The 14364-nt window shown below is 41.0% G+C and overlaps 1 protein-coding gene across 2 annotated transcripts in view; it reads right to left on the bottom strand.

Annotated features, from left to right (window-relative positions):
• Window positions 1-7762: 7762 nt before the first annotated feature.
• The window catches only part of LOC141048296 (annexin A1-like), a 47646-nt gene continuing 41044 nt past the window's right edge, over window positions 7763-14364 (bottom strand). For both annotated transcript variants that reach the window (XM_073543749.1, XM_073543750.1), the window contains exons 12-13: window positions 10095-10217; window positions 7763-8012 (exon numbers count right to left, since the gene is read on the bottom strand). In XM_073543749.1, coding sequence (XP_073399850.1) covers window positions 7953-8012; window positions 10095-10217 — 183 coding nt within the window. In that variant the 3' untranslated portion in view covers window positions 7763-7952. The remainder of the gene's footprint in view (window positions 8013-10094; window positions 10218-14364) is intronic.

Here is a 14364-nt window from a genome sequence, read left to right as displayed (position 1 = left end):
AAAACATTCCATCAAAGTCTGCATTCCAAAATGGTGCTCCTTCCCTTCCGAGCTCTCCCATGCGCCCAAACAGTGGTTCCTCCCGCATATAGAGTATCGGCGTATTCGGGACAAATTGCACAACAACTTTTGTGATCCAATTTCTCCTGTTACCCTTGTGAAAAAAAAATTGTGTGTTAGGGGATGGTGGAATGCACCAAATAATAAAGATGGTAAATGGTATATGGTGCGTTCGCAGCCCGGGGTCCACCGTGCAGAGATGTAAACTGCTGCTAGACAATGACGAATGGGATATAACAGGAGGTAGCCGGACACCGGTGGGTAACCCCTGACTCAGTGCATGCAAGGGCAGACTCTATTACTTCACAGAATCAGTACTAGCCTGAATTATAAGAATGACCTGTTAAGCGTCACAGGTCACAACTCAGTGTAAATTACCACTCAGAGTGGATACTATGTCTACCCTGGCGGTCGCCACTAACCAGCATAAGAACGGTGCTGGAAAGCGCACGTAACTGCGCACAGTGCTGCACTGGCAGACACTGCAGTATCGGCAGTATGTGATGCCTGTACTGACCGTGGCCCACAGGCAGCACCGGAAGGAGAGCTGACTACACTGTGGCACTAAGCAGTGCTAGGTACTAACTCTAACTCTAAGACCCTAACTCATGCATATCAAAGGGAGGGAGTCTTAATGAGTCAGTCACCAGTCTCTCATACATCCATCATCACACACACCACTAAACAATATAGTATCAATGTCTATCAGTGCATGGTGGGGCAGCCATATGAACCTTTTATAGCAGAGTCCTTCCGGGACCTTCCTGACGGTCCAATCCGAGCAGGAGAAGGACCTGAGCATGTGACCTCCGATCTCCAATGAAAGAACATCCCATGGGCATGCTCAGTGGACCGAAAGGAGGACTTAGTCCCTGGAGTCGTTCGCTGCTAACCAGCATGCACTGATATAGCTGGACCAGAGGTGGCAGCAGCAACCAAACCCACAATGATAGTCTGAGCAGAGCGCCGGGATCGACAAGTCTGCTGAGCAGGCTCCACTGCGGCCGAAGAGGAATGGGAAACTGCCGGAGGCAAGGCTTGGGGTTCCTTCTGTGCAGCGACAGGAACCCGATGCCTAAAATAGTGGGCTAAAAAATCATTTTTGAGGAAAAAAATGATTTTTTATTTTCACTGCTCTGCGTTATAAAGTTCTGTGAAGCACTTGGGGGTTCAAAGTGCTCATCACACATCTAGATAAGTTCCTTAAGGGGTCTAGATTCCAAAATGGTGTCACTTGTGGGTGGTTTCACTGTTTAGGTACATCAGGGGCCGTCCAAACACGACATGGCATCCAATCTCAATTCCAGCCAATTCTGCATTGAAAAAGTTAAACGATGCTCCTTCCCTTCTGAGCTCTGCCATGCGCCCAAACAGTGGTTTACCCCCACACATGGGGTATGGGCGCACTCAGAACCAATTTCATAACAACTTTCATGGTCTAATTTCTCCTGTTACCCTTGTAAAAATAAAAATTTGGGGGCGAAAATATCATTTCTGTGGAAAAAAATGATTTTTTATTTTCATGGCTATACGTTATAAACTTCTGTGAAGCACTTGGAGGTTCTATGTGCTCACTACACATCTAGATAAGTTCCTTAAGGGGTCTAGTTTCCAAAATGGGGTCACTTGTTGGGGGTTTCCATTGTTTAGGCACATCAGGGGCTCTCCAAAAGCATCTCAATTCCAGCCAATTCTGCATTGAAAAAGTTAAACGGCGCTCCTTACGTTCCAAGCCCTGTCGTGCTCCCAAACAGTGGTTTATCCCCACATATAGGGTATCGACGTATTCAGGAGAAGTTGCACAACAAACTTTGTGGTTCATTTTCTTTTTTTGCGAAAATAAAAATAATTGGTTTAAAGTAAAATGTTTGTAAAAAAAAAAGTTAAATGCTAATTTTTTCCTTCCACATTTCTTCAGTTCCTGTGAAGCATGCAAAGGGTTAATAAGCTTTTTGAATGTGGCTTTGAGCACCTTGAAGGGTGCAGTTTTTAGAATAGTATCACTTTTGGGTATTTTCTGTCATATTGACCTCTCAAAGTGACTTCAAATATGATGTGGTCCCTAAAAAAAATGGTTTTGCAAAATTTGTTGTAAAAATGAGAGATCACTGGTCAACTTTTAACCCTTGTAACTTCCTAACAAAAAAAAATTTGGTTCCAAAATTGTGCTGATGTAAAGCAGGCATGTGGGAAATGTTATTTATTAAGTATTTTTGTGACATATCTATCTGATTTAAGTGCATAAAAATTAAAAGTTTGAAAATTGCTAAATTTTAACAATTTTCGCTATTATTTCTGTTTTTTTTCACAAATAAATGCAAGTCATATCAAAGAAATTTTACTACTAACATGAAGTAAAATATGTCATGAAAAAACATTCTCAGAATCAGTGGGATCTGTTGAAGCGTTTCAGAGTTATAACCTCATAAATAGAGTTGAGCGATACCGTCCGATACTTCAAAGTATCGTATCGGATGGTATCGGCCGATCTTTAAAAAAAGTATCGGTATCGCCGATTCCGATACCGGAAGTCCCATTCAAGTCTATGGGACTTCCGGTATCGGAATAAGAAAAACCCTTTCCTGCCCTTGTACAGCCTCTCTGGGGTCTGTACGGGCCTTTCGGGGGGCTGTGCCGGCCTGCCAGGGGGTCTGTGCAGGCTCCGGTGGTCTGTGCCGGCCTGCCGGTGGTCTGTGCAGGCTCCTTGGGGCTGTGCCGGCCTGCCGGGGGGCTGTGCCGGCCTGCCGGGGGGCTGTGCCGGCCTGCCGGGGGGCTGTGCAGGCTCCGGGGGGCTGTGCCGGCCTGCCGGGGAGCTGTGCAGGCTCCGGGGGTCTGTGCAGGCATCGTCCGATGGGACTACAAGTCCCATCGGGCGATGCCTGCTACCATGACAGTGATTGACACATTAGCCAATGATGGGACAGTAGTAGTCCCATCATCCGGCTAATGTGTTAAATGTTAAAAAAAAAAAAAAAATACTACATACATACTACATGCTACATACATACTACATATATACTACATACATGCTACATACATACTGCATGCTACATACATACTACATACATACTACATACATACTACATGCATGCTACATACATACTACATATATACTACATGCATGCTACATACATACTACATGCTACATACATACTACATATATCCTACATACATACTACATACATGCTACATACATACTGCATGCTACATACATACTACATACATACTACATACATACTACATGCATGCTACATACATACTACATGCATGCTACATACATACTACATGCATGCTACATGCATGCTACATACATACTACATGCTACATACATACCACATACATACTACATACATACTACATGCTACATATATACTACATGCTACATACATACCACATACATACTACATACATACTACATACATAATACATGCTACATACATACTACATATATACTACATGCATGCTACATACATACTACATGCTACATACATACCACATACATACTACATACATACTACATACATACTACATACATGCTACATACATACTACATGCTACATACATACCACATACATACTACATACATGCTACATATATACTACATGCATGCTACATACATACTACATATATACTACATGCATGCTACATACATACTACATGCTACATGCATGCTACATACATACTACATACATACTACATGCTACATACATACCACATATATACTACATACATACAATACATTCATACAATACATACATAGACATACAGTACATATAACATAGAGTAACATACTTACCAATACTTGTCACATTGTTCCCCGAAGCCATTGTCTTTTCCGGAATAAATATTAACATAACAAACCACAAAAATACTCACCCACGATCCGAAGCAGTCCACGAGTGTGTCCCACGACGATCTTGGGTAGAGAACTGCAGCATCAGCTGTTGCTGCCGTTCTCTACGGGCTGCAGGAATCCAATGACGGAAGGTAGGTATCCTTCCGCACTGTATTCCTCCGCCACTTAAAAAAAAAAAAAGTCCCTAGTCTCACTTTATGCCATTGCTGTGTGGGAAATTCCCACGCAGCAATGGCATAAAGTGAGACTAGGGACTTTTTTTTTTTAAATGGCGGAGGAATACAGTGCGGAAGGATACCTACCTTCCGTCATTGGATTCCTGCAGCCCGTAGAGAACGGCAGCATCATCTGATGCTGCAGTTCTCTACCCAAGATCGTCGTGGGACAGACTCGTGGACTGCTTCGGATCGTGGGTGAGTATTTTTGTGGTTTGTTATGTTAATATTTATTCCGGAAAAGACAATGGCTTCGGGGAACAATGTGACAAGTATTGGTAAGTATGTTACTCTATGTTATATGTACTGTATGTCTATGTATGTATTGTATGAATGTATTGTATGTATGTAGTATATATGTGGTATGTATGTAGCATGTAGTATGTATGTAGTATGTATGTAGCATGCATGTAGCATGTAGTATGTATGTAGCATGCATGTAGTATATATGTAGTATGTATGTAGCATGCATGTAGTATATATGTAGCATGTATGTAGTATGTATGTGGTATGTATGTAGCATGTAGTATGTATGTAGCATGTATGTAGTATATATGTAGTATGTATGTAGCATGTAGTATGTATGTAGTATGTATGTAGTATGTATGCGGTATGTATGTAGCATGTAGTATGTATGTAGCATGCATGTAGTATATATGTAGTATGTAGTATGTATGTAGTATGTATGTAGTATGTATGTAGCATGTAGTATGTATGTAGCATGCATGTAGTATATATGTAGTATGTAGTATGTATGTAGTATGTATGTGGTATGTATGTAGCATGTAGTATGTATGTAGCATGCATGTAGCATGCATGTAGTATGTATGTAGCATGCATGTAGTATGTATGTAGCATGCATGTAGTATGTATGTAGTATGTATGTAGTATGTATGTAGCATGCAGTATGTATGTAGCATGTATGTAGTATGTATGTAGTATATATGTAGTATGTATGTAGCATGTAGTATGTATGTAGCATGCATGTAGTATATATGTAGTATGTATGTAGCATGCATGTAGTATGTATGTAGTATGTATGTAGCATGCAGTATGTATGTAGCATGTATGTAGTATATATGTAGTATGTATGTAGCATGTAGTATGTATGTAGCATGTAGTATGTATGTAGCATGTAGTATGTATGTAGCATGCATGTAGTATGTATGTAGCATGTATGTAGTATGTATGTAGTATATATGTAGTATGTATGTAGCATGTAGTATGTATGTAGCATGCATGTAGTATGTATGTAGTATTTTTTTTTTTTTTTTTTTTAACATTTAACACATTAGCCGGATGATGGGACTACTACTGTCCCATCATTGGCTAATGTGTCAATCACTGTCATGGTAGCAGGCATCGCCCGATGGGACTTGTAGTCCCATCGGACGATGCTTGCACAGACCCCCGGACATCAGCACAGCCCCCCGGCAGGCCGGCACAGCCCCCCGGCAGGCCGGTACAGACCCCCACAGGGTGCACAGACCACCGGCAGGCCGGCACAGCCCCCCGGCAGGCCGGTACAGACCCCGGGCAGTCCACACAGCCCCCCGGCAGGCCGGCACAGCCCCCCGGCAGGCCGGCAGAGACCCCCGGAAGGCCCGAAATGACGGCGCATCATGATGCGCACACACCGCGCATCATGATGACGTCAGGCCGTCAATCAACTGAACTTCCGATTCCGATGCCGAATTCCGATATTGAAAAAATATCGGAAGTCGGTATCGGAATTCCGATACAGCAAGTATCGGCCGATATCCGATACTTGCGGTATCGGAATGCTCAACACTACTCATAAAGTGACAGTGGTCAGAATTGTAAAAATTGGCCTGGTCATTAAGCTGCAAATTGGCTCTGTCACTAAGGGGTTAATGAAAATATACATTGTTCATGAGATAATCCCTTTAAAGAGGACCTTTCAACACATTTTTCAAGTTGAACTAGACACATGAGGTAATACTGTCTGTAGAGTGGAATAAAACATGTTTTTTTTTTTGTTTTTTTTATGTTGCCTCTTCCTTGCTGAGATATTTGCAATCAAAGTATTTGGTTTCCAATTAGTTAACTTTCTTTTAAGTCCAAGTGGGTGTTGTGAAATAGTTTTCTCTACGGGATTGTCCTTCTCCCTGTATGAGTTGTTATATCCTATCACCCACTTGGACATAACAAAAGTTAACTCGTTAGGCCTGTTTCACACTTCCGTTTTTTCAAATCCGTCAAAATCCGTTGTTTTCCGTAAAAAAAGGATCCGCCATTTTTTGCAGGATCCGTTTTTTTTGTCCCATAGACTTCCATTACGGTTACCGCGGATCCGTCAAAAAAACGGATCCGTTTTTAAAAAAACGGATCCGTTTTTAAAAAAACGGATCCGTTTGCATCAGTTTCCGTCAAAAAAACGGAAACGGATCCGTTTGGCGGACACAAAAACGGAAGTGTGAAACAGGCCTTAGGTGACAAATACTTTGATAAATGCTTATAACTTCAGAATGGAGAGGCAAAATAAAAAAAAATGTTTTATCACCCTCTGCAGCCTCTGCAGTCAATATTACATCAAGTGTTTAGTTCAACTTGAAAAAGTTGGTGAAAGGTCTTCTTTATTAGATTAATAAAGTTGTGGTGGCGATTTGAGGGACTGAGGAAGCTAATGAGTTCCCTTTAAGATAACTTCACATTGCTCAAGCCATGTTCTGACATTTTTAGATGTCAAATTACACTTGTTTATGACATAATAAACAACACAAGTTGTTTCTTCAGAAGTTCAGAGCTATGCAGTCTCCTTACTTCCTTGTTGCTTGGGTAAGCGGTCACTCCTCCTTGAATGACAATTCTGGTCTGGAGCTCCATCCTGCTTCAACACCTTAATGGCTTGCAAGTGTTTGTTCCGAGTCTGAAGCGTTACCACTATGAACAAGCACATGGCTTAGGAAAATGAGAGCCATGATTAGGAGGACTGCTCAGGAAACTGCTGATGCTGAGGGGGCCAGTGGATTGTGATTCTACAGGACTGATAAGAGCTAAGGAGCTGAAAGGAAGGGGGAAGGAGATGAGCAGCTGCATAGAAATCAATAGGCTGGAAACATCTGTCTGGGATGTTAGGTGGTAACTTCACTTCAGAAAACCAACTACTGTGCAGACTCACAGACTCTGTTGGTCAAGCTCTTTAGAAACTAGCTGTACACTATTTAAGATAAAAGCTCTAACTGCAGGAGAATGACAACAGATAGAAAAAGCAAGACAATTGCAAACTTGCTTTTTTTCATGCTGCTTAACTTATTAAAGCAATTTTATAACACAAGAATACCCACAGACAATTAGATTACAGTGACAGCCAAAGGACTTTCATTTCACAGTGTTAACTTAATGAATCCCTAAAACCAATACCAATATAATGTAGAGCTACAACACACTGAGAACAAGCACAATTCAAACATCCATAAAATAATATTACTAAATTAATAATGTTCTTGTTGCCAGCAGCTCACACACAAACATGCATTATATATAAAGCACCTACTGAACTCATTCTAAATACATAGGTGACCAGCCTGTAGTGGAAGAAAATATGGAGAGACTCTCAGATTATGCTAGAAATGTCTGTTTGGTCACAAAGCATATAAGAGCAGATGTATTTATGTATAATAAAGTTTATACTTTATTAAAGAAATCCAAGTATCCATTAAAGTTTCCATTCAATACTTTTGTTTGTTGAAAAGAGCTTGTAAAGATTAATAACATATTTATATGAATAACTTTCTTCACATTACTAGATTATATTGAAGATAATAAAGAAATTTCTTCCATTCATTTATGGCATATGATTACTCGTCATAGCCAGCGAGGGAAACAAGAACAGTCTGATAGTTCCCTTTTGTTTCATCCTAAAAGGAAAAGAAAAAAAGGATCAATTCCTAAAAATCATTCTTGCTAAAAACATAGATACAATTATCAGCTTGTCATCATAAATGCTTTCCTTTCTTTGATTAACATACGGTAATTAGCTATGACCATTTAGCTGAATGTGCATGTTATTTCAAAAGATCGGCTTTAGATTTTTCTTATCTCCAAGCAAGACAAAAAAAAATCATCCTGTGACATTAAAGTTTAATGGTCATTTTGATAAGCTGTTAACATGTCATAGGCTGGTTTCAGATTAGTGTTTCTTCCACGCAGCGCTCGGCGCCGCTAAGCCCCGCCTCCTGCCGGCTCCATGCCCGCCCCATCCGGTCATCGCCGACCTACTATCGCACACGGCTGCATGCGATCTGCGCACCCTATCTTTAGCATGGCCGTGCGCTAGTAGGATTTTAGCGTGCGCTACGCACTTTTGAAGGTGCACCGGTGTGCGCCGAACGCACCATGTTGCATTTTGGCAAGCTCGGCGCACCTTCAAAGGTGCGCAGCGCACGCTAGAATCCTACAAGCGCACGGCCATTGCACGGTCTGCGCACCTTATGCTAAAGATAGGGTGCGCAGATCGCATGCAGCCGTGTGCGATAGTAGGCGGCGATGACCGGATGGGGCAGGCAGGGAGCCGGCAGGGGGCGGGGCTTAGCGGCGCCGTGCGCTGCATGGAATAAACGCTAGTCTGAAACTAGCCTTAGGCTATGTGCACATGTCTGGAATTCCCACGGAAATTTCCATGGGCATTCCGCAATTCCATACTGTGGGAAATACGCGAGAAATACGCATTTGCAATTCCCGTGTATTTCTGGCAAAAAAATAGCATTTTGCAAGTGTAATTAGCTTGCAGAATGCTAGCGTTTTCCAAGTGATCTATAGCATCACTTGGAGAACTGATTGACAGGTTGGTCACACTCGTCAAACATAGTGTTTGACGAGTGTGACCAACCTTTTACTATTGAGGCTGCCTATGCAGCATCAGTAGTAAAAAGATCTACTGTTAAAAATAATAAAAAAATAAAAAATCGTGTTATATTCACCTTCCGGCGTCCCACACAGCATCTCCAGGCCTCAGCGATGCTCTAGGCAAGTCCCGTTCCCAGCGATGCCTTGCGACAATTACCTTTGACCGGTCTCGCAATACAGTAGCATCATCAAAGATCATGGTTGCAAAACATCCCTGGGAACAGGACTTGCCGGGAGCATCGCGGAGGCCTGGTGACGCTGTGAGGGACGCCGGAAGGTGAGAATAACATGATTTTTTTTATTTTAATTCTATTTTTTACAGGGATATGGTATCCAGGGCCTGGAGGACAGTCTCCTCTCCTCCAGACCGTGGGTACCATCCGCACATTTTCCGCTTACTTTGCGCATGGTGGGCATAGTCACATGCGGGAAGTAAGCAGAACAATGCATTCCTATGTGTGTGGAATTCCCGCAATTCCGCAAAAAGAATAAGCATGCTGCATATTTTTCCACGATGCAACTTTGCTGCTGAAAAACACGCATCAATAGCCCAGCATGTGCGGCATTCTATTGAATACAATGGGTTGCTTATTTCATGCATTTTTGCAGCATTTTCGCGGCAAAAAAAGTGGTAAAAATGCATAAAATCTGCGGGAATTCCAGACGTGTGCACATAGCCTTAAGGTTTGACTTGTGGGAATTAAGGTGCTGAGACTCCCACCAATTGCAAAAAGAAAGGAGCAGAAATATTCATCAGAGTACAGCTCTCCTCCAGCACTCAATATGGTATCAAAAGAAAGTACATGGAATCTATCAGGAAAGTTGCACTTATGCGAGCACATCTGCTCATTTGTTTCTGCAATTGGTGAGGGTCTAACCCCTTGGAACATTTTTTTCAAAACAGCAGGTACACTTTAAGGAAATATATGAATGCCCCCAAAGACATTACATTGTTGGCCAGATAAAAATAAAATTGGTGAGATCTGCTGACAAATGTAACGTCTATGGGCAGCTTTAGTTTTAATGAGCAAGTATATTGGCAACTTTATATTCAGTGAATACACACTATGAAGAAGAAAAGATAGAATGCATACCATAATAGCATCACGTAGGGGTTTGCCAGTGATCTGCTTGAACTGGGTTTTAATGGCTTTCATATCAATCTCATGCCGTGAGACCATTATCCTGTTGAGTACTTTCTCTCGAGTTCCCAAGCCCTATGCGGATAGGATATTGATAAGGTTAAGAAGACATATCTCTAAGTTATTGTTCATTTCCGATATTGATTACCTCCTCTGAGGATATGGCATCAATATTACAGAAAATAATTATACTAAAGGATATATACAATCCATACATTATAACATATAATTTTTTTTATCCAGAAGTAATACATTTATTTTACTCATTTCTATAGCATCATGAATTCCACAGCGCCTTACAGACATTATAATCACTGTCCCTGATGGAGCTCACAATCTAAATTCCCTATCAGTATGTCTTTGGAATGTGGGAGGAAATGGGAGAACCTAGAGGAAACCCACGTAAACATGGCGAGAACATAAAACTCCTTGCAGATGTTGTACCTGGTGGGATTTGAACCACTGCACTACAAGTTGAGATGACTCTATACCATCCAATCAAATCCAATTTTGTAATGAAGTTCAGAAAATAAGATTTCAGGATTAAAAACACTAGAGCAATGTGAGAGAAGTTTACTTTAATCAAGTGCTTCATCAATCATCCAGTATGTAGAGCATGTCAAAGGACCCAGCACTTGCCTGCATAACATGGACAACCTATTGATTGCAAAGGGCAATAGGTATTTCTTTATTTCTCTTTTGATGGAGCTCAAGAATATTATACATTTTCTTTGAGGCTCCCCCATGGACGACACCTGTCTCCGCAGTAGTATTACTTGTGATCAGCTTATTATTAAAGGATTATTTGCATAGGACAAGTGAACACTTACTGATTGCTGGGGAAACCAACCTCTGAGACCACCCACAATCCTGAGATGGAACCAGACAAGTGGGTGCTTTAGAGCCTCTTCTTGAATTGAACATAGGCAAATGTGCTTGACTTCATGTTGTTTTATTATCTATGAGACTGCTCTTGACAGCTGAAGAGGTCCAATAGACATTAAATAGAAACCATTTTGAAACGCTTTGCTTCTTTTCTTTATTGAATTGTATATATTAGGTAAAACAAAATGCTGATGGTTTTGATTAAAAATTGTTATATATTGCTTATACAGCTTGCATACATTACAATACATTGCAAGCTGCGTGATGCTATTCAGTGTAAGGCTGGATAGCAAGGCAGTTTAATAGCTCAGTCTTCATCCAATTCTGCCTTCTAAATAAGTTTAAGATCAATTTTTATTTGCTATGAACAGAATTGAGCATAGATCTTTCTGAAGAAAGCAGAAGGTGCTTAGAAGATGCTAGAACCTGTGACTGACTTGGAGCCCAGATGTTGTGATTGACACTTAATGACACTTAACAGATTACAAAGTTTTGTAATATATCAAACTTGTAAAAGTAAAACAGATATACATTTTTAATGAAAACCAATTTATTATTTTTTACATTACAAATTTATTAGAGTAAACAAATGGAAATGATCACTTAAAAGGGTTGTCTCACAATGAACATGTATTACTTATATCTATAGAATGTGTAATAAATGTTCATTTGATTGAGCTTCCATCTCTGAGAACCCAATGATTGCTATATAAGGGAACTAAGCCTTCACTTTGCATTGAGGAGGAGTTTAAATATAGGGATGATCTTTTATGAACCCTGTGGATCCAGTTGTTGCTGCTCATAGATACTGAATCAAGCAAGTGGCAAGGAACATTTGTGAGCATTCTATTTATACTTGTTATTGTGGTAGCAAGGATGAAATATAGTTTGAGGACCTTGTTCTATTTAAATATAGGCGCTTCTCCACTCAAATATTTATCAACTAGCCTGTGGATAGGTGATAAATGTAAATTTTGGGAAAACCTTTGTAATTTCTAAGTTCAAGTGTTCCTTCACTGCATTGTTTAGTCATTTCATCAAAAATATAGTGCAGCTAGGTGAGATGTTCACGTTTCTTAGTGGCATACTTTTGCATAGCTTGCAACTGTCCTGGATTCAGCTGGACAATTCTGGATTTCGGTCTCTGTCCTACCATCTCGGACAGTGAGCCATATGTCCCACCCTGCCATCATCAATGTAGCACTGTGCAGCATGATTACTGACCAGCTGAGCTCACACTGTGTAGCTCTGAGTGCCCCCCTCAGAAGACAGAAGTGAGCTCTGTGGGCAAAATAGAAGCTTCAGCACAACCAAATATTCCATCAGACCCGACGGTCACATGATCATTGGGTCTCTGCCTGATGAAAATCAGCTGAGTTCTAGTTCCCTCAGATCAGCTCTGCCAGTGAGGAGTCACTGGATATTTTCCATGTATCTGGAAAATATGCACAGCAAAGAGGAAATAAACATACATCCCTTAGAGACTTGCTGAGCTGTTGGGAAACAAATTTTGAGGAGATGGCCCGAGGGTAGAGAGAAACACTGAGGAGATGGACAAAGGGCACAAAGAAGTGCAAAAGGAGGTGGCCTAAGGACAGAGAGCAACATTGACAAAATGATTTATGGCAGAAGAGCATCGAGTAGATGACCTGAGAGCAGAGAGGAGCACTGAGGAGAAAGCTTGCGGCAGAGACGAGAACTGAGGAGAAAGGTTGTGGCAGAGATGAGAACTGAGGAGAAAGGTTGTGGCAGAGATGAGAACTGAGGAGAAAGGTTGCGGCAGAGAGGAGAACTGAGGAAACAGCCTGAGTATGGACTGATAGGAACAAGAAAATAGCTTTGAAATCTGATGGACACCTGGACACAAAGTTGACAAAGCTCAGTATAGTTAGTGGAGAAGACCAGGCTCTGCTGTGCATTCAATGACATATTCATCCCCTGCTGCTTTCTGATGTTCTGCTCTTATAATGTACTGGATAACAAAAAGGTTTAGAAGTAGTATGAACACAGCCTTCAAAGGGTTGTCCATCACTTTCTAAACTTTTCTTAATGTGGCCAGGTGAAAATGAAATGGTAACAGCCTAACAGGTGTTGCTGTGGTTAAGAACAAGGCCTAAAATATGTCCCCTTTTCTCTTCTGCGAAAGTTGGGACGTATGATGATACGTGTTGAGTAGATTTCAAGTTTAATTTAATGAAATTTGCAGTTTCACACTCTGTTCCTCTTTCTTTTCTTCAAATGTTAGGAGGTACAGTATGTACTTTTGTATCTATACACTACTAGCTGAAGAGCCCGGCGTTGCCTGGGCATAGTAACCAACTGTGGTTAATTATAACAAATTATAATGATTATATTGCACATAAATACATTTCACATCATATATTCAACATTACAGATTTGCAACACAAATGAACTAAACGATTATCCAAGTAGTAATGATAGTAATTTATTTTCAACTCATTCAAGATTTTTGGTTTTTTCTTTCGGTGCAAAGATGAACAGATTTTTGGCAGTTCCAACTCTTGAACAGACCACGTAAAGTTGACCATGAGAAAAGCATGGAGATTGCAAATCGATCCCAACTACTTTCAAGGACTGTCCCTGAGCATTGTTAATGGATATTGCAAATAGCAGTTGAACTGTAAACTGGGGGCGTTTAAAATCAAAAAACAAATCAGATGGAATGAGTGGAATTCTTGGAATGAAAATGTCCTCACCTTTGGCGCATCCTGTTTCTGAGCTGTGTATCTAACCCTATCCTGTGTGATAATGTCTGCTGAGCTGTGTACCTAATCCTCTCCTGTGTGATACTTTCTGCTGAGCTGTGTATCTAATCCTATCATGTGTTACTGACTGCTCAACAGTGCATCTAATCATATCCTGTGTGATACTGACTGCTGAGCAGAGTATCTAATCCTATCCTGTGTGATACTGACTGCTGAGCCATGTACTTAATCCTATCATGTGTGTTACTGACTATTCAGCCGTGTATCTAACCCTATCCTGTGTGATACTGACTGCTGGGCCATGTATCTAATCCTATCCTGTGGGATACTGACTGCAGAGCTGTGTATCTAATCCTATTCTGTGTGATACTGTCTGCTGAGCCATGTATCTAATACTATTCTGTGTGATACTGTGTGCTGAGTTTTGTATCTAATCCTATCCTGTGTGATACTGTCTGCTGAGCCGTGTATCTAATACTATCCTGTGTGATACTGTCTGCTGAGCCGTGTATCTAATCCTATCCTGTGTATTACTGTATGCTGAGCCGTGTATCTAATCCTATCCTGTGTGATACTGACTGCTGAGCTGTGTATCTAATCCTATCCTGTGT

This window comes from Dendrobates tinctorius, unplaced genomic scaffold (assembly GCF_039654945.1).
Source record: "Dendrobates tinctorius isolate UK_male_01 unplaced genomic scaffold, ASM3965494v1 ptg000134l, whole genome shotgun sequence".
In the NCBI taxonomy this organism is placed as follows: Eukaryota; Metazoa; Chordata; class Amphibia; order Anura; family Dendrobatidae; genus Dendrobates; species Dendrobates tinctorius.
This window is presented reverse-complemented; position numbering and strand designations above follow the sequence as displayed.